General features: G+C 47.8%; 1 protein-coding gene across 1 annotated transcript in view; it reads right to left on the bottom strand.

Moving 5' to 3' along the window:
* The window catches only part of adamtsl3 (ADAMTS-like 3), an 869253-nt gene that overhangs the window by 7929 nt on the left and 840449 nt on the right, over positions 1–20875 (bottom strand). The window contains 2 exon segments of the mRNA XM_072468743.1: positions 10361–10470; positions 18271–18478. Of these exon segments, the coding sequence (XP_072324844.1) occupies positions 10361–10470; positions 18271–18478 (318 nt within the window).

Here is a 20875-nt window from a genome sequence, read left to right as displayed (position 1 = left end):
TAGAATTTACAGTGCAGAAGGAGGCCATTCGGCCCATCGAGACTGCACCGGCTCTTGAAAAGAGCATTCTACCCAAGGTCAACACCTCCACCCGATCCCCATAACCCAGTAACTCCACCCAACACTAAGGGCAATTTATCATGGCCAATCCACCTAACCTGCACATCTTTGGACTGTGGGAGGAAACCGGGGCACCCGGAGGAAACCCACGCACACACGGGGAGAACGTGCAGACTCCGCACAGACAGTGACCCAAGCCGGGAATCGACACTGGAGCTGTGAAGCAATTGTGCTAACCACCATGCTACCATGCTGCCCACTAGTGTCTCCCTTGTCATAAAAACCCAGTTTATTATTATTATTATTGTTATTATAAGAGAGAACTTTATTCAGGTGTGCAAAATTCTGAACACTTTTTACAGGGTAAAGAAAGATATCCTGTTTCCACTCGTTGTTAAGTCAGTGATTAGGAGGGTCAAGGATGTCTCAGAGTGGCTACAGAACATTCTGGAGGGGGAGGGTGAACAGCCAGTTGTCGTGGTACACATCGGTACAAACAACATAAGTAAAAAAAGGGATGAGGTCCTAAAAGCAGAATACAGGGCGCTAGGAAGGAAGTTAAGAAATCGGACCTCAAATGGTAGTGATCTAGGCCATTTTAGACTGGGTGCGAGGTTTGCTAGTGTCACACGGGAGGGTTTAAACTAGTATGGCAGGGGAGGTGGGCACGGGAGCAATAGGTCAGAAGGTGAGAGCATTGAGGGAGAACTAGGGAATAGGGGCAGTGTGGCTCTGAGGCAGAGCAGACAGGGAGAAGTTGCTGAACACAGCGGGTCTGGTGGCCTGAAGTGCATATGTTTTAATGCAAGGAGCATTACGGGTAAGGCAGATGAACTTAGAGCTTGGATTAGTACTTGGAACTATGATGTAGTTGCCATTACAGAGACCTGGTTGAGGGAAGGGCAGGATTGGCAGCTAAACGTTCCAGGATTTAGATGTTTCAGGCGGGATAGAGGGGGATGTAAAAGGGGAGGTGGAGTTGCGCTACTTGTTCGGGAGAATATCACAGCTGTACTGCGAGAGGACACCTCAGAGGGCAGTGAGGCTATATGGGTAGAGATCAGGAATAAGAAGGGTGCAGTCACAATGTTGGGGGTATACTACAGGCCTCCCAACAGCCAGCGGGAGATAGAGGAGCAGATAGGTAGACAGATTTTGGAAAAGAGTAAAAACAACAGGGTTGTGGTGATGGGAGACTTCAACTTCCCCAATATTGACTGGGACTCACTTAGTGCCAGGGGCTTAGACGGGGCGGAGTTTGTAAGGAGCATCCAGGAGGGCTTCTTAAAACAACATGTAGACAGTCCAACTAGGGAAGGGGTGGTACTGGACCTGGTATTGGGGAATGAGCCCGGCCAGGTGGTAGATGTTTCAGTAGGGGAGCATTTCGGTAACAGTGACCACAATTCAGTAAGTTTTAAAGTACTGGTGGACAAGGATAAGAGTGGTCCGAGGATGAATGTGCTAAATTGGGGGAAGGCTAATTATAACAATATTAGGCGGGAACTGAAGAACATAGATTGGGGGCGGATGTTTGAGGGCAAATCAACATCTGACATGTGGGAGGCTTTCAAGTGGCAGTTGAAAGGAATACAGGACCGGCATGTTCCTGTGAGGAAGAAAGATAAATACGGCAATTTTCGGGAACCTTGGATGACGAGTGATATTGTAGGCCTCGTCAAAAAGAAAAAGGAGGCATTTGTCAGGGCTAAAAGGCTGGGAACAGACGAAGCCTGCGTGGAATATAAGGAAAGTAGGAAGGAACTTAAGCAAGGAGTCAGGAGGGCTAGAAGGGGTCACAAAAAGTCATTGGCAAATAGGGTTAAGGAAAATCCCAAGGCTTTTTACACATACATAAAAAGCAAGAGGGTAGCCAGGGAAAGGGTTGGCCCACTGAAGGATAGGCAAGGGAATCTATGTGTGGAGCCAGAGGAAATGGGTGAGGTACTAAATGAATACTTTGCCTCAGTATTCACCAAAGAGAAGGAATTGGTAGATGTTGAGTCTGGAGAAGTGGGTGTAGATAGCCTGGGTCACATTGTGATCCAAAAAGGCGAGGTGTTGGGTGTCTTAAAAAATATTAAGTTAGATATGTCCCCAGGGCCTGATGGGATCTACCCCAGAATACTGAAGGAGGCTGGAGAGGAAATTGCTGAGGCCTTGACAGAAATCTTTGGATCCTCGCTGTCTTCAGGGGATGTCCCGGAGGACTGGAGAATAGCCAATGTTGTTCCTCTGTTTAAGAAGGGTAGCAAGGATAATCCCGGGAACTACAGGCTGGTGAGCCTTACTTCAGTGGTAGGGAAATTACTGGAGAGAATTCTTCGAGACAGGATCTACTCCCATTTGGAAGCAAATGGACGTATTAGTGAGAGGCAGCACGGTTTTGTGAAGGGGAGGTCGTGTCTCACTAACTTGATAGAGTTTTTCGAGGAGGTCACTAAGATGATTGATGCAGGTAGGGCAGTAGATGTTGTCTATATGGACTTCAGTAAGGCCTTTGACAAGGTCCCTCATGGTAGACTATTACAAAAGGTGAAGTCACACGGGATCAAGGGTGAGCTGGCAAGGTGGATACAGAACTGGCTAGGCCATAGTAGGCAGAGAGTAGCAATGGAGGGATGCTTTTCTAATTGGAGGGCTGTGACCAGTGGTGTTCCACAGGGATCAGTGCTGGGACCTTTGCTCTTTGTAGTATATATAAATGATTTGGAGGAAAATGTAACTGGTCTGATTAGTAAGTTTGCAGACGACACAAAGGTTGGTGGAATTGCGGATAGCGATGAGGACTGTCGGAGGATACAGCAGGATTTAGATTGTCTGGAGACTTGGGCGGAGAGATGGCAGATGGAGTTTAATCCGGACAAATGTGAGGTAATGCATTTTGGAAGGTCTAATGCAGGTAGGGAATATACAGTGAATGGTAGAACCCTCAAGAGTATTGAAAGTCAAAGAGATCTAGGAGTACAGGTCCGCAGGTCATTGAAAAGGGCAACACAGGTGGAGAAGGTAGTCAAGAAGGCATACGGCATGCTTGCCTTCATTGGCCGGGGCATTGAGTATAAGAATTGGCAAGTCATGTTGCAGCTGTATAGAACGTTAGTTAGGCCACACTTGGAGTATAGTGTTCAATTCTGGTCGCCACACTACCAGAAGGATGTGGAGGCTTTAGAGAAGGTGCAGAAGAGATTTACCAGAATGTTGCCTGGTATGGAGGGCATTAGCTATGAGGAGCGGTTGAATAAACTCGGTTTGTTCTCACTGGAACCAAGGAGGTTGAGGGGAGACCTGATAGAGGTATACAAAATTATGAGGGGCATAGACAGAGTGGATAGTCAGAGGCTTTTCCCCAGGGTAGAGGGGTCAATTACTAGGGGGCACAGGTTTAAGGTGAGAGGGGCAAGGTTTAGAGTAGATGTACGAGGCAAGTTTTTTACGCAGAGGGTAGTGGGTGCCTGGAACTCGCTACCGGAGGAGGTAGTGGAAGCAGGGACGATAGGGACATTTAAGGGGCATCTTGACAAATATATGAATAGGATGGGAATAGAAGGATACGGACCCAGGAAGTGTAGAAGATTGTAGTTTAGTCGGGCAGCATGGTCGGCACGGGCTTGGAGGGCTGAAGGGCCTGTTCCTGTGCTGTACATTTCTTTGTTCTTTGTTTGTTCTTTGTTCTGTGTAACGAGAAAGGAACCATTGCCATTCTTGTTGCCATCCCCTTGGGGATGAGCGACCATAACATGATGGAATCTTTTCATCAAGATGGAGAGTGAAGTAGTTGATTCGGAGACTAGGGTGCTGAATCTTAATAAAGGAAACTATGAAGATATGAGGAGTGAGTTGACCTTGATGGATTGGGGAGAGTTACTTAAAGGGGTGACAGTGGATAGGCAATGGCAAACATTCAAGAAATGCATGGGGGAACTGCAGCAACTGTTTATTCCTGCCCGGCACAAAACCAAAATGGGTAAGAGGGCCAATCCATGGCTTACAAAGGAAATTAGAAATAGTATCCGATCCAAGATTGGCCAAGAAAAATAATAGGTCTGAGGATTGGGAGCAGTTTAGAATTCAGCAAAGAAGGACGACAGGATTGATTAAGAAGGGGAAAGTAAGCTTGCAGGGAACATAAAGACTGACACTAAGAGGTTCTATAGATATGTGAAGAGAAAGAGATTGGTGAAGAGAAATGTCGGCCCCCTACATTCAGAAACAGGGGAATGCATAATAAGGGACACAGAAATTGAATACATACTTTGGTTCTGCCTTCACAAAAGAGGACGCAAATCAGATATTAGAAATGCTGGAGAATAAAAGGTTTAATGAGAGAGAAGAACTGATGGAGATCAACATTAGTAGATAAATGGTGCTGGGAAAATTGATGGGATTGAAGGCGGATAAATCCCCAGGGCCTGAGAATTTGCATTCCAGAGTGCTTAAGGAGGTGGCTCTAGAAATAGTGGATGCATTGGTGGTCATCTTCAAGGATTCTATAGACTCTGGAACTGTCTCTGCAGATTGGAGGGTAGCTCACGTCACTCCGATATTCAAAACGGGAGGTAGAGAGAAAACAGGGAATTATAGACCAGTGAGCCTAACATCGGTACTGGGGAAAATTCTTGAATCCATTATCAAGGACTTTATCGTGGAACATTTAGAAAGCAGTGGCAGGATGTGTCAGAGTCAGTATGAAAGGGAAATCATGCTGGACAAATCTGTTGGAATTCTTTGAAGATGTAACCAGTACAGTTGACAAGGGAAGCCAGTGGATGTGGTATATTTGGACTTTAAGAAGGCGTTTGACAAAGTCCCGCAGAAGAGATTATTGTGCAAAATTAAAGCGCATGGGATAGGGGGTAGTGTATTGAGGTGGATAGAAAACTGGTTGGCAGAGAGGAAACAAAGAGTAGGAATGAATGGGTCCTTTTCAAATTGGCAGGCAGTAACTAGTGGGTTGCCACAGAGATCGGTGCTGGGACTCCAGCTATTCACAATATGTATTAATGATTTGGATGAGGGAACAAAATGTAGCATCTCAAAGTTTGCAGATGATACCAAGTTGGGTGGGAGGGTGAACTGTGACGAGGATGCAGGGATCCTATAATTTGGATAAGTGTGAGGTTATTCGCTTTGGAAGCAAAAACAGGAAGGCAGATTACTAACTGAATGGTTGTAAATTGGGAGAGGGGAGTGTGCAGTGGGACCTCGGTGTCCTTGTGCACCATTTGCTGAAGGTAAGCATGCTGGTGTAGAAGACGGTGAAGAAGGCTAACGGTATGTTGGCCTTCATTGCAAGAGATTTCAAGTACAGAAGCAGGGATGTGTTGCTGCAATTATACAGGGTCATGGTGAGGCCACACCTCAAATGTTGTGTGCAGTTTTGGCCTCTTTTTCCGAGGAAGGATGTTCTTGCTCTCAAGGGAGTGCAGCGAAGGTTTATCAGATTGATTCCAGAGATGGCGGGTCATATGAGGAGAGATTGACTAAGTTAGGATTGTTCTCGCTGGAGTGCAGAAGAATGAGGGGGGATCTCAAAGAGACTTATAAAATTCTAACAGGACTGGACAGGGTAGATGCAGGGAAAATGTTCCCAATGATCGGTGTGTCCAGAACCAGGGGTCACAAGTCTGAGGATTCAGGATAAACCATTTCGGACAGAGATGAGGAGGTGTTTCTACACCCAGAGAGTGGTGAGCCTGAGGAATTTATTACCACGGGAAGTAGTTGATGCTAAAACATTGAATATATTGAAGAGGCGGCTAGATATAGCACTTGGGGAGAATGGGATCAAAGGCTATGGGGAGAAAGCAGGATTAGGCTATTGAGTTGGATGACCAGCCATGATTGTGATAAATGGTGGAGCAGGCTCGAAGGGCCAAAAGGCCTCCTCCTGCTCCTCTCTTTTATGTAAGATTGTCAGCAAGAGAGCTCGGAGTGAGATGAGAGGAAACTCCCTTATTCAAAGAATTGTTGGGATTTGGAATGCGCTGGCTGGGAGAGTGGTGGAGGCAGATTCCATAGGAGGCTTCAAAAGCGAGCTGGATATATATTTGAAAGTGAGGAATATAGAGGGCTACGGAGATAAGGTTGGGGAATGGGACTAGCTAGGTAGCTCTTTCGGGAGTCAGTGCAGACACGATGGACCAAATGGCCTCCTGTAATGCTGTAAAATTCTATGATTCTATATGGCGATAGTGCAGAGATATGGGCGGAATATTCTGACCCCCTGCGGGGTCGGAGAATCGGCGCCATGCCCTGTGAATCGCACCACGCCACCCCAACGTCGGGACGCAATTTTAGAACGGAGAATCAGCCCGGGCCAGCGGCCGACTCTCCAGCGCGAATGGGCCGAGCAGCCGTCACAAACAATCCGAGTTCCGCCGGCGCCGTTCTAACATCTTCTGAGCCAGCGGGACCTTGGCGTTGAAGGGTCCGGGGCGGCCTGTAGGGGGGAGGGGGTGTCCGACCTCGGTGGGGGGGGGGCGGCGGGGGGCCCGTCGTGGCCTGGCCCAAGATCAGGGCCCACCGATCAGCGGGCCAGAATCTCTGGCTGGGGGCCTCCTTTCCTCCGCGCCGGTTCCTGTAGCCCTGCGCCATTTGGCGTCGGGGCCGGCGCAGGGAAGAAGGCCACTGCACATGCGCTAGTTGCCGCCGGCCTAACTGCGCATGCGCAGACCCCGCGGCGCCGGGGTCACACCGGGATCGGCAGCTGGAGCGGCATGGGCCGCTCCAGCGCCGTGCTAGCCCCCTGTGGACCAGAGAATGGCGTCCCGGAACGGACGCCGTGCCAGAGTAAAACATTCCCGTTTTTACGCCAGCGTCGACACTTAGCCGCCCGATCTGGGAATCCCGCCTATGATGTTGAAGTAGAAGATCAGCCACAATCTCAATGAATGGTGGAAAGGCTCGAAGGGCAGAATGGCCTCATACTGCTTCTAATTCTTATGTTCTTAGACCACAGCGCAGGCCTGTTGCCTCCAGCCGATTGACCCATGTTGGCTGCACACAGGATGGCTGCAGGGCACCATTACTATAGGCAACAATAGACAATGAAAATTGGTGGTGTTGTTTATCGTGAGGAGGATAGTCTGACCAGATATTGATCAGCTAGTAAATTGGGCAGAGCAACGGCTGATGGAATTTAATCCTGATAAGTGTGAGGTGATGCATTTTGAGAGGTCTAATAAGGGTAGGATATATGCAATAAATGGTAGGTCCCTATGGAGTATTGAGGAACAAATGGGCCTTGGTGTACAAGTTCATGGATCTTTGAAGGAGGCAGCAGAGGTAGATAGGGTGGTGAAGAAGGCAGAGGGAATGCCTGCATTTTTAGCTGGGGTATAGAATACAGGAGCAGGAAGGTCTTGGTACAACTTTATAAAACATTGTTTAAGCCACAGATGGAATATTGTGTGCAGTTCTGGTCATCACACCATTGGAAGGGCATGATTGTAGTGGAGGGGGTGCAGAGAAGATTCACTAGCATGTTGCCTGGAATGGAAAGTGTCAGCTCTGAGAAGAGACTGGGTGTGTTTTCCCTGGAGCAGAGGAGGCTGAAGGGGAACCTGATAGCGGTATATAAAATTATGAGACGTATAGATATGGTAGATAGCACAGTGGTGCAGTGGTTAGCATTGCTGCCTCACAGCGCCAGGAACCTTGGTTCACTTCCGGCCTTGGGTGAATGTTTGTGAAGTTTTCACTTTCTCCCAATGTCTGCGTGAGTTTCCTCCGGTTTCCTCCCACAGTCCAAAGTTGTGCAGATTGGGTGGGGTTATGAGGGGAGTGGGCCTGGGTAGGGTCCTCTTTCAGAGGGTTGGTGCAGACTTTATGGGCTGAATAATCTCCTTCTGCACTATAGGAATTCTATGATTCTGTGGCAGACGTATCTAAGACCAGAGGGCACAGGTTTAAGGAGAGGAGTAAATAGTTTTGAGGGGACCTGAGGAAACATTTTTCACCCAGAGGGTGGTGGAAATATGGAACGTGCTGTCTGAGAGGAGGGGTGGAGGCAGGTACTCTTGAAACATTAAGAGGCATCTAGACGAGCACTTGAATTGCCAAGGCATAGTAGGTTATGGACCAACTGCTGTTAAATGGGATTAGTATAGATTGGCATTTGATGGTCAGCATAGACATGGTGGGCTGAAGGGCAAGTTTCTGTGCTATATAACTCTATGACAGAGTTTTAGACAATCTCAAGTTTATGGAGTGCAGAATGTGAAGACTCTGCAGGAGCTCATTGAATGAGGTTTCCAGCAGCAGATGGGCCGAGTGACAATGTTTTGTGATGTTATGGAGGTGGAATTGGCAGGCTTAGTGGTTTGAATACAAGGTTGATAGGTTCTCAGGGCCAAGTATGGCACCAACGTGGTGAACAATTTGGTTAAGTCTCAGACAGTTGCCAAGAGTCAGTAGTTAGAGCAGAGTCCAAAATCAATGGCTTCAGTCTTCCCAATGTTTAACTGGAGGCAATTTCTGCTCGTCCAGTACTGGGGACGGGATTCTCCGACCTCCCGCCAGGTCGGAGAATCCCCGGGGGGGGGTGGCGTGAATCACGCCCCCCCTCTCCAACGCTGGCTGCCGTATTCTCCGGCACCGGTTTTCGGGCGGGGGCGGGTATCACGTCACACTGGTCGGGGGCCGTTGGCCGTGGCCCCCCCGGCAATTCTCCGGGCCCCGATGAGCTGAGCGGCTGTCCGTTTATGGCCAGTCCCGCCGGCGTGAAATGAACATGGTCCCACACAGCGGGACCTAGCTGGTAGGCCGGCTTATGCGGTCCTTGGGGGCGCGGTGGGGTGGGGGTGGGGGGGCGGGGGGATCCGGCCCCGAAGGGGGGCTCCTGGCCCACGATCGGGGCCACCGATCTGCGGGCGGGCCTGTGCCGTGGTGGCACTCCTTCCTTCCACGCCGGCCTCTGTAGGGCTCCGCCATGGTCGGCGCGGGGAAGAAACCCCCTGCGCATGCGCCAGAACATGTCGGCGGTTCGGCGCATGCACCAGAACACGCTGGCCCTCTGGCGCCAACCCCTCCGCCGCTGGCCTAGCCCCCAGAAGTGCGGAGGATTCCGCAACTTCCAGGTGGCCCGACGTCGGAGTGTTTTGCGCCGTTCTCGGCGCCGGCGTCGTGCCATCCCGCCGATTGCGGGAGTATCCCACCCTGGATGTCTGATAATCAGTCTGATAACTTATCAATCGCAGAGTCGAGAGAGATGGTGGCGAGGTAGAGTTGGGTGTCGTTTACATACATGTGAAAATTAATGTTGTGCTGACGTTGTGATGATGTTGCTAAAGGGCAGTAATTGGTTGGGAAACAGGAGGGGCCACAGATATACAGCCTTCTGGGACTCCCGAGGTGATGACGCAGCAGCTGAAAGAGAGCCATTACAAATGATATTATGCAGGTGATTAGATAGAAAAGAATGGAATCAGTTGAGAACCCAGTTGGACGATAGTGGAGAGGTTTTGGAAGAGGATGATGTGGCCAACCATGTCAAAGGCTGCAAACAGTTCAATAAAGATGAGGTGGAGCAGTTTACCATTATCCGTACAGTTAAGATAAACATTTGTGGCGTTTCGGGTCCATCACCCACCCCAAACCCAACCAAGGAACTCCATGACTTCACCAGTAGAAAGAGCAGAGAGTATGAATGACATTATCCACAGTACATATCAATTCCACAGTCGATGTTCATTTCACATCGGAGGCTGTGGCGTAGTGGTATTGTCACTGGTCAAATAATATAGAGACCCAGGATAATGGCAGATGGTGAAATTTGAAGTCAGTTAAAAAATCTGGAATTAGAAGTCTCATGATGACCATGAAACAATTTTGACTGTCGTACAAACCCATCTGGTTCACTAATGTCCTTTAGGGAAGATAATCTGCCATCCTACCTGGTCTGGCCTATATGTGACTCCAGACCCTCAGGAATGTGGTTGAGACTCTTAAATGCCCTCAGCAATGGGCAACAAATGCTGGCCCAGCCAGCATCACTCACATCCCATGAACGAATAAAGAATAATATATTTCAATGGTACATATCAATATCCATTGTACAATTTTAGGAAAGTACTGGAAATAACTTTCTCCAGTGATATTACAAAGTTCACTGTAAACAGACTTTATTCCAATGTTTGAAGTACCATTTAAAATATTTCTCTGATGTTTAATTCTCGGAAATCAAAATCTTTCAACGCTATCCAAAAATAATTTTCAATAATTTGGCCACATAATTGGCAATGTTACACTGTGGAAATGTCACAAATTACAGTACTGCTTTCTCTTAATTGCTTAATACCTCTTCATTTTGGCACAGGTGAGCTCTGCAGTTGAAGTTCCGTTTGTATACTGGCAAACAATTTGACGATGCTGTACAGCAACACTGTGAGCCACACAACGGCCGGAGCACTGTCAAACAAAACAAAGATGTTAATTGTTGGTGCTTCTGAAATTGATGCTGGATTCAAGTCTGGAGGAATTTGTTTTTTTGCAGCGCAATGGAATTTCGTAATACCTGTACTAGCAGCAATAATCATCTTGATTCACAGTGGTGTAACCTGTCAGATTAGCAACACAAAGTCAAAGGGCTGGATTCTCTGCACCCCAACGGCGAAATTGCATCCAGCACTGGGGCGGAGAATCCACTTTCAGGACCGGCGCCGGTTCCCCGATTCTCCGGTCCTCGAAAAGGGGCGTACCCGGGAAGTACGCCGCGGCGCGTATCCCCTACGCGGCTGATGGAGGCCGCCGCTGTGCGCATGCGCAGCCCCTGACCCAGGTGTGCGGGGGCCTGTATCAGCAGCTGGAGCTGCGAGCTTCACAACTGGTCCCTGCTAGCTCCCTGCAAGGCTGTGAATATGTAGCCTTTTGGTGCCAGTTTTTCTGGCATGAAAGGCCACAGTTTTTACGACAGCGTGGGGACATCGTCCCTGAAACGGAAAATCCAGCCCAAAGTCCACAGGACTGTGGTGCTCTTGTACATTTACAGATTTAGTTGCTTTCGGGTCATGTGCTCTGCTTTATCATTTAAACAAAATAGTTTTGGACTTTGGGATGTATCCTTGCCACTCACTTTACATTTTCCAGAAACACTGGGTGGGATTCTCCGTTACCAGATGGCGATATCGTAATCGGCGATCGGGCGGAGAATCCCTGTTTGCAACCGAATTGGGGGCGGTGCCTCTTTTCGAATGCTCTGCCCCCTCCAAAAGGGCATCATCGGGGAGTACGCCACATGCCGTTGGGACGGCCTCAGGACTTTACCTGAAGGCCCTCCCCTGATGCTCCACCCCGATGGGCCGACTTCCCGACGACGTGGGATATGCGTGCTCTCAGTTTTCGTCAACCTTGCGTGGTGGCTGCAGACGGTGTCCAGCACCGCCACAGTCGGGGGTGTGTGGCTGTGCTGCTAGCTGGGGGGATTTCGGCAAGGTCAGGGGGGGACTGGTGGGGGGTGGCCCGGGGATGGTGAGGGGGTGTCTAGGGGGTACTATCTGGCATGTCGTGGCCGCGCGTGGCCAGCGCCATGTTGTACGGCGTGACCACTGCAGTTCATCACCGTCGGCATGCGCGGCCACGGACCCGGCAATTCTCCAGCCGTTTATATTGGGAGGGCCGTGCGTTTTCCGTGGCACGCTGCTAGCCCCTCACCGGTCAGAGGAGCGGTGCTGGGGCCTTGCTGATTTTTTTTGGCGTAAAACTAGACACTTCATAGAACATAGAACATTACAGCGCAATACAGGCCCTTCGGCCCTCGATGTTGCGCCGACCTGTGAAACCACTCCAAAGCCCTTCTACACTATTCCCTTATCGTCCATATGTCTATCCAATGACCATTTGAATGCCCTTAGTGTTGGCGAGTTGCAGGCAGGGCATTCCACGCCCTTACTACTCTCTGAGTAAAGAACCTAGCTCTGACATCTGTCCTATATCTATCTCCCCTAAATTTAAAGCTATGTCTCCTCGTGATAGACATCATCATCCGAGGAAAATAGGCTCTGACTGCCCACCCTATCCAATCCTCTGATCATCTTGTATGCCTCAATTAAGTCACCTCTTAACCTTCTTCTCTCTAACGAAAACAGCCTCAAGTCCCTCAGCCTTTCCTCATAAGATCTTCCCTCCATACCAGGCAACATTCTGGTAAATCTCCTCTGCACCCTTTCCAATGCATCCACTTCCGTCCTATAATGCGGCGACCAGAATTGCACACAATACTCCAAATGCGGCCGCACCAGAGTTTTGTACAGCTGCAACATGACCTCATGGCTCCGAAACTCAATCCCTCTACCAATAAAAGCGAACACACCGTACGCCTTCTTAACAACTCTATCAACCTGGGAGGCAACTTTCAGGGATCTATGTACATGGACACCGAGATCTCTCTGCTCATCCACACTGCCAAGAATCTTACCATTAGCCCAGTACTCTGTCTTCCTGTTATTCCTTCCAAAATGAATCACCTCACACTTTTCTGCATTAAACTCCATTTGCCACCTCTCAGCCCAGCGCTGCAGCTTATCTATGTCCCTCTGTAACTTGTAACATCCTTCCGCACTGTCCACAACTCCACCGACTTTAGTGTCATCTGCAGATTTACTCACCCATCCTTCTACACCCTCCTCCAGGTCATTCATAAAAATGACAAACAGCAGTGGCCCCAAAACAGATCCTTGTGGTACACCACTAGTAACTGGACTCCAGTCTGAACATTTCCCATCAACCACCACCCTTTGTCTTCTTCCAGCTAGCCAATTTTTTACTGAAATCCATATACACCACATCAACTGCTTTACCCTCATCCACCTGTTTGGTCACCTTCTCAAAGAACTGAATAAGGTTTGTGAGGCATGACCTACCCTTCACAAAACCATGTTGACTATCTCTAATAAAATTATTCCTTTCCAGATGATTATACATCCTATCTCTTATAAACCTTTCCAAGATGTTTCCCACAACAGAAGTAAGGCTCACTGGTCTATAGTTACCGGGGTTGTCTCTACTCCCCTTCTTGAACAAGGGGACAACATTTGCTATCCTCCAGTCTTCTGGCACTATTCCTGTAGACAAAGATGACTTAAAGATCAAAGCCAAAGGCTCAGCAATCTCTTCCCTAGCTTCCCAGAGAATCCTAGGATAAATCCCATCCGGCCCTGGGGACTTATCTATTTTCACACTTTCCAGAATTGCTAACACCTCCTCCTTATGAACCTCAAGCCCTTCTAGTCTAGTAGCCTGAATCTCAGTATTCTCCTCGACAACATTGTCTTTTTCCTGCGTGAATACTGACAAAAAATATTCATTTAGCACCTCTCCTATCTCCTCGGACTCCAAGCACAACTTCCCACGACTGTCCTTGACTGGCCCTACTCTTACCCTAGTCATTCGTTTATTCCTGACATATCTATAGAAAGCTTTAGGGTTATCCTTGATCCTACCTGCCAAAGACTTCTCATGTCCCCTCCTGGCTCTTCTTAGCTCTTTCTTTAGGTCCTTCCTAGCTAACTTATAACTCTCGAGCGCCCTAACTGAACCTTCATGTCTCATCTTTACATAAGCCTCCTTCTTCCTCTTGACAAGTGTTTCGACTGCTTTAGTAAACCACGGTTCCCTTGCTCGACCACTTCCTCCCTGCCTGACAGGTACATACTTATCCAGGACACGCAGTAGCTGTTCCTTGAACAAGCTCCACATTTCCATTGTGCCCATCCCCTGCAGTTTTCCTCTCCATCCGATGCACGCTAAGTCTTGCCTCATCGCATCATAATTGCCTTTCCCCCAGATATAACTCTTGCCCTGCGGTATATACCTATCCCTTTCCATCACTAAAGTAAACGTAATTGAATTGTGGTCACTATCACCAAAGTGCTCACCTACCTCCAAATCTAACACCTGTCCTGGTTCATTACCCAGTACCAAATCCAATATGGCCTTGCCTCTCGTTGGCCTACCTACATACTGTGTCAGGAAACCCTCTTGCACACATTGGACAAAAACAGACCCATCTAAAGTACTCGCACTATAGCGTTTCCAGTCAATATTTGGAAAGTTAAAGTCCCCCATAACAACTACCCTGTTGCTTTCGCTCCTATCCAGAATGATCATTGCAATCCTTTCCTCTACATCTCTGGAACTTTTCGGAGGCCTATAGAAAACCCCTAACAGGGTGACCTCTCCTTTCCTGTTTCTAACCTCAGCCCATACTACCTCAGTAGACGAGTCCTCATCAAACGTCCTTTCTGCCACCGTAATACTGTCCTTGACTAACAATGCCACCCCTCCCCCTCTTTTACCACCTTCCCTGAGCTTACTGAAATATCTAAACCCCGGCACCTGCAACAACCATTCCTGTCCCTGCTCTATCCATGTCTCCGAAATGGCCACAACATCGAAGTCCCAGGTACCAACCCATGCCGCAAGTTCACCCACCTTATTCCGGATGCTCCTGGCATTGAAGAAGACACACTTTAAACCACCTTCCTGCCTGCCGGTACACTCCTGCAACTTTGAAACCTTACTCATGACCTCACTACTCTCAACCTCCTGTATACTGGAGCTACAATTCAGGTTCCCAAGCCCCTGCTGAACTAGTTTAAACCCTCCCGAAGAGCATTAGCAAATTTCCTCCAGACATAGCCTCAAAATCGGAGAATCTAGCCCCCTTTCTCTTTATACTTTCTCCCTCTATTTGTCTCCTTGGTGTGAATTTGTTATTCATTCCTTCCCATTCAACTTTAGGCAGGGTCCTCAAACCGTGGCACTTTAAGGTCACATTTTTTTTGTCAACCTCAACCGATCTCTGTGCTATGAAGTAAACAAGTAAACAATTCAGGCTCATGAAAATAGTAACTTAAATAATAGTGTAAAAAGGTATGAAAACGGCATTTGTTCAGGGAAACTTTTTATAAGCAGTTTGTGGTACTTTAGTCTAAATCTGAAGTAATGTGCAATATTTAATGTCTCGCCTGTTATCACGTGCAGGCAAGGTGGCCAGGAACTAAATACAGCCAGGTGTTACGCTGTCAGTGACCAATACCAAATGTTCCCAATTAGAATTGTGTCAATGACCAAAGTTCTAAGGCCCATTGCTTTGCACTTTGTTATTCAACTTTCAAATTGTTGGGGATTTGCACATGTTCGCACAAATTATGCCCTGCGGAGCAATGGGATTAAACAACTGGCATCACTTTATCCCAATCAAAATAGTATGTCCACTGGCTTTGAGTTGGATACAGTAAATGGAGAAAACTCTTCCTTTCACAGTGGTGTCTGTAGGTACGGAATCATGGAGGACTGACATGACCAGATCAGGATTTACCCCTTACGGTCAACGTACAGACCAACTGCTCAAAGGGGAAGAGTGGAAGCAGCAACTCAAAACAAAAAGACCAGGCGATGACATAAGAACATAACAACAGAAGGGGTGCAATTCTCCCAAAAGGGAACAAAGTCCCCTGGCGAGCACGTTTAGCCTTGTGTTTCCTGGTGCTCGCAGTGCCGGGACACACATGGCTATTCAACACAACTCGCCTTGTATAAGGGGCCTGAACGGGGGGGCATGCGATTGAGGCCGCACATAGCCCCATTTTGTACAGTGGGGAGGTGCCCAAAATGATCCCCGACCTCCACCCCAGTCCGAACGCACTATGGGAGAATCCATACCCTCCCCCAACACCCACGCCGGGCACTCTCACCTTGACAGTGCCCATGCCAGCTAGCAGCGTCACCTGGGCACCTTGGCAGTGCCAGGCTGGCACCCAGGTGACACTGCCAGGGTTCCAAGCTGGCACCAGCAATGCCAGGGCACCATCCGCAGTATGCAGCTGGGGGTCTCCAAACCCTTGTGAGACCCCGACAAGTGTCGTTCCACCTGGTCCCCCGTTTGTGGGGACCAGTGCCGAACGGTGCTCGCCCGAGGTCTCTGAGGCAAAGGGGATGAATCCCAAAGCCTCAGGTACCTCAGGAATGTGCAAATTAGAGTGAGGCTTAGTGCCTCGCTCTAATATGCAGATTTGCCAAAAAGTGGTCCTGCCCACACTGGGCGGGATTCACATCGCAATGTCTCACAAGATCGCGCTGACACTCGCGAGGCGTGGCGAGCCCAGTAGATCCCGTGAGCGGGTCTCCCAGCTTTCATTGGCCACACTGCGCCACGGCGAGCTGCTGTTCTGGCGTGGCATGGCCGTTGGATCGTGCCCAAGAACTAGGAGCAGGAATCGGCAATTCAGCCCCTCATGTCCACTCCGCCATTCAATACGTTCATGACAGATCTCTCGCCTCAACTCCACTTTCCTGCCCGTTCTCCATTGCCATTCAATCCATCACTAACTAAAAATCTGTCTATTTCCTCCTTAAATTTACTCAAAGTCCCGGCATCCGCCGCACTCTGGGGTAGTGAATTCCACAGATTCACCACCCTTCAAGACGTAATCTCTCCTCATCCCAGTTTTAAATCTGCTACACCTTATCCTAAAACTATGACCTCTCATTCTAAAATACCCCACAAGAGGAAGCATCCATTCTACGTCTATTTAGTCAATACCTTTTATTATCTTATAAACCTCAATTGGATCTCCTCTCATTCTTCTAAACTCGAGAGTTTAGGCTTAAACTGCTCAATCTCTCTTCATAAAACAAACCCCTACTGTGAGATTCTCCGTTGGCGGGATCCTCCGCATTGCCGGCCACGCATCCACGCCCGCGGGTTTCCTGACGTCGTTGGGTGGCCACAATGGGAAACCCATCGGCTGGCTGCGGGAATTGAGAGTCCCGCTGCTGGCGGGGGCGCACTGCGCCAAAGAACAGGGCTGGCAGGATGGAGAATCCTGCCCCTAATCTCTGGAATCAATCTAGTGAACCTCTTCTGAACTGCCTCTAATGCAACTAGATCCCTCCTCAAATAAGTAAGAAGTCTTACAACACCAGGTTAAAATCCAACAAGTTTGTTTCGAATCACTAGCTTTCGGAGCACTGCTCCTTCCTCAGGTGAATCCTTCTTACTGTGCTCACCCCAGTCCAACGCCGGCATCTCCACATCATGGCTCCTCAAATAAGGGGACCAAAACTGCACACAGTACTCCAGGTGCGGTCTCACCAATGACCCTTTCTACAATATTCCAAAAGAGGTATATTGGGCTGAATTCTCCACCATCGGGATTCGCTATTTTTCCATCAGCGCAGGGGTTTCCCAACTGCGTGGGGCTGCCCCACAATAGGAAACCCCATTGACCAGCCGGCGAAACGGAGAATCCCGCCCACTGTTTTTCTCTCACACCAACATATCAACAGCTGATGCCATAGCCAATACATACAGCATATAAAATTATGGCCATTTTCTTTCCTTGCATTATGCATTCTTAAACCCTATAGAAATCTTGCATTTCAATTGAGCTTGGGAAAATAGAATTTTGTACTTTCATTGTCCATGGTTGTTTTATATCTTTAAATCAATCAGGTCCCCTTGTAAACACACAGGGTGATAACTGTGACTTTGGTTGGTTGGTGAAAATGGAGAAGATTCAATATCGGCCAGATTGGAATACATTGCCACCCAAAGTCAAAATTGCAACCAGAGTTCATCAGTCCATATTGGTGTAAACCCAAAGGCAATTTCTAGTAAAATGCTCACACCGTCAACATGACGACAGAATGGTGCAAAAAAGCACGCCAGTAATAGAATCTGCTTGATCCTCCTCCCTCCGATTAACTTAATGGAAGGAGAATCAGGTATGTTCTACAACGTGCAGGAGATAGTTTTCTGTGAACTTCCCCGGCCATGCCTAATGCGCAGAAGGTGATGACCAAGATTTACCCAGAGGTGTTGAATTACAGGTAGTTTGCCACCTGCTGAGGGAGATTGCAAACACGTAATCCCAAAACAGTGCTGCAGGAAATATGACCTGAGATGTTTTATAACTGACTGGCATTTGTTTACTTATGTCATTAAACATTATGGGGAAAATTCCTTTAGATTGTCGTTCTGCTATTTTTCACTCATTGGTAAGCCCACTTGAATAAAATTCTCAGCTGAACTTTTATTTAAAAAATGGAGTCAGGTCAGCTGAGGAATTTCACACAAGAGCTTTAAACAGTGTGCTAAGGATCTGGCCGCATGAAAACTTCAACTTTGCTCATTCTTAATCATGGTCATCATTCATATCAAAGAATACCAAAAAATTCTCAGCAGAGAATTGCCAACTATATCATTACCTCTCCCCAAGCTGGACTCTTCCATCCTACACACGGCTGCAATAAGCAACCCTCTACATCAGGGGGCTGCTCTGCTGTCTCTGCACAAAACAGTGGAGATAACGTTCTTACTGTTCCACCGGCTGTTCGCTGCTCACATGTCACTCGTTGTTGCCGGACACCTTTCCCACATGAGACTGAACACTCTGACACTGCAGCCGTAACCCACCTGGAGATACGGAAAATAGCTTGATAAATAGTTGAAGTTGTGTGTCACAAAATTATTTGAGATAAACATTCTGCTTTGCAAAATCATTTCTTTGTACTGCCAAAAATAAGGTCAAGGGAAGTTACAACTTAATAGAGATGTATTGTTAGCCAAAAGCACTTTGAACTCTAATATAATAAAACTTATGCTGAAGTACATATGTCTGCGATCTTCGTGAGCAAAGTTTACCCAGGAAGAAGATGGAGAGAGGGTTTTCGGACCATGCCGGGGTATAGAGATAGACAGGGATTAAAAATAATGGCACTGGCTGGCTTGCTGGTTTCCAAACCCAGTTTTAGTCAAAGGTCGGGGATAGCAGGGCTACGCATTCCCTGGATAGCAGGTCGACAATTAGGCTCATTGTTAACTCCACTTAAAGGGGACAAATTGAAATTTTTCAGTTGTCGTCCAGTTTCTCACACCATCAGGGGCCAGTTTAGGTGCTTGGAGGGAGGCACCTGGCATCAGGCTGAAAGACCAATGTTCCAGACAAGCCCAGAGATCCTCTCTGCCTGTCGTGGTACAGGTGCAGTCACAGGCCACCCTGCAGAAGGATTCCCCCCTCTCACCATCACAGTGGTGGCCTCAATTGCAGATTGCAAAATGTTCGAGACAAACCACCACTGCTGTTGCAGTGCCCTCTCTCAGTTACTTGCCATTCATTGCTGGCTGCTATTCCTTTCAGGCTGGTTGGCCTCTGGTTGCTCCATGAGCTTCAAGAATCTGACCGCTACACTTTATTGGACAGGAACATCTCCGTCGTGCCAATTAATGGGGCGTTGACGTCAAAATCCCAATGAATGGCTGTTTCCCCCTGGGATTGGGTTTAGTATCCACAGTCTCCACTTCTGTTCCCTGCCCCCGTAAGGAAAATACAGCCCAAATTGTTTAAACCAGAGGCAAAGGCCAAGGTGACTGAAGATGGCAAACAGAAATACTTTTTCTCTCTCTCTCGACTGCTTCTAACTAACAGTCTACCTGAGCAAACTGCAAAGCCGAAGCAACTTGTGTATGATAGCTCAATCAACAGGCAAGTGAGAAGTGGGATTAGAATAGATAGATGCTTGATGGCCAGTGCAGGCATGATGGACCTCTTTTTGTGCTGATATCTGCAGTGATGTGGACGTGGCTTAGCAGACTGTAACTTTTATTTTTGAACAAAAGGATAAAACACTTATTAAACAAGAAAAGATTAACTATAATACACTACTCCTTCACCCCATTTATACCTTTACAGATATAGATGTCATCATCTACACATCAGCATATGATGGTGCAGAGACACACACTGACTGACACATTGCAAGACCAATCAACACACACAACACAGCAGCCAATCACCAGTTAGGGCACGGTCACTATAAAGACAGAGGGCACTAGTTTTCCCACTCATTCGGGATGCAGCCTCTGAGACAGACAGAGCCTGCAGTCAGTAGCACAAACATCCACCATGTGCTAGCAGTATAGGCTGGTCAGGTTAGGCATAGGTCTTCAGTCAATCTAACATAGTGTCGACCCACAGTGCAAGTATGTTTAACAGCTCGTAGTTAAATAAAATAGAGTTGTACTATTACAAGTGTTGGTAGCCTGTCTATGTTACTGCTCAGGTAAACGCAGTCTCCACAGAGCCAGAGTACCCAACACATCAATAGAGAGAGTTGTAAGGATAACACAAGTTATGAAATATATTCTCAGTAAAGACACAGTCCATAGGCGGGATTCTCCGGCCTCCCAGCTGTGTGTTTCTCGGCAGCGATAGGTGACGCACCATTTGCCTGTGGCAGGATTTTCTGTTCCTGCCGCGAGGTCCAAAGAATCCCACCACCAGCGAATGGCTGGAGAATTCTGGCCCAGGTAAACCAATAGGTGAAAATGTGGTTGGATACACCACACTCTGAAACCAAATGGATGCTCATTTATTGTATTACCTGTGCTTTTGTCCTCAAACAATACTGCAGACAGATCAGCAATTCATTGGAATCGCCACACAATAGTTTCTCAACAGTTGGGATGAAATACTTATTGAATAGTGAATGAGTCAGGGGTAACTGCATGATGCTGACTACAGTACCTTATTCCCGGAGCATGAAATTAAGCACTAAAACAGGTGGCACTGTTTTATCAGAAATCCGTCAGTGACATCTAAGTTGACGTATTTTTCCTCAAAATTTCTGAGGACACCAATATCTGCTACTTTCAACTGACATTGAGTGGGAATAAAGGGGCACATCAGTGTAGCAGACCTGGCATCTCTCAAAGATGGCAGGAAAACCTTTAAAACCATGGGAAACTTCTCTAATTTTATTCTCGGCAATTAAAAAAGCAACTCCATTTTCAGACCGTGAAATTGAAAATGTG

The sequence above is a fragment of the Scyliorhinus torazame genome, chromosome 12 (genome assembly GCF_047496885.1).
Source record: "Scyliorhinus torazame isolate Kashiwa2021f chromosome 12, sScyTor2.1, whole genome shotgun sequence".
Lineage (NCBI taxonomy): Eukaryota > Metazoa > Chordata > Chondrichthyes > Carcharhiniformes > Scyliorhinidae > Scyliorhinus > Scyliorhinus torazame.
The sequence above is the reverse complement of the archived record's forward strand: the minus strand, read 5'-3'. Positions and strand labels throughout refer to the sequence as shown.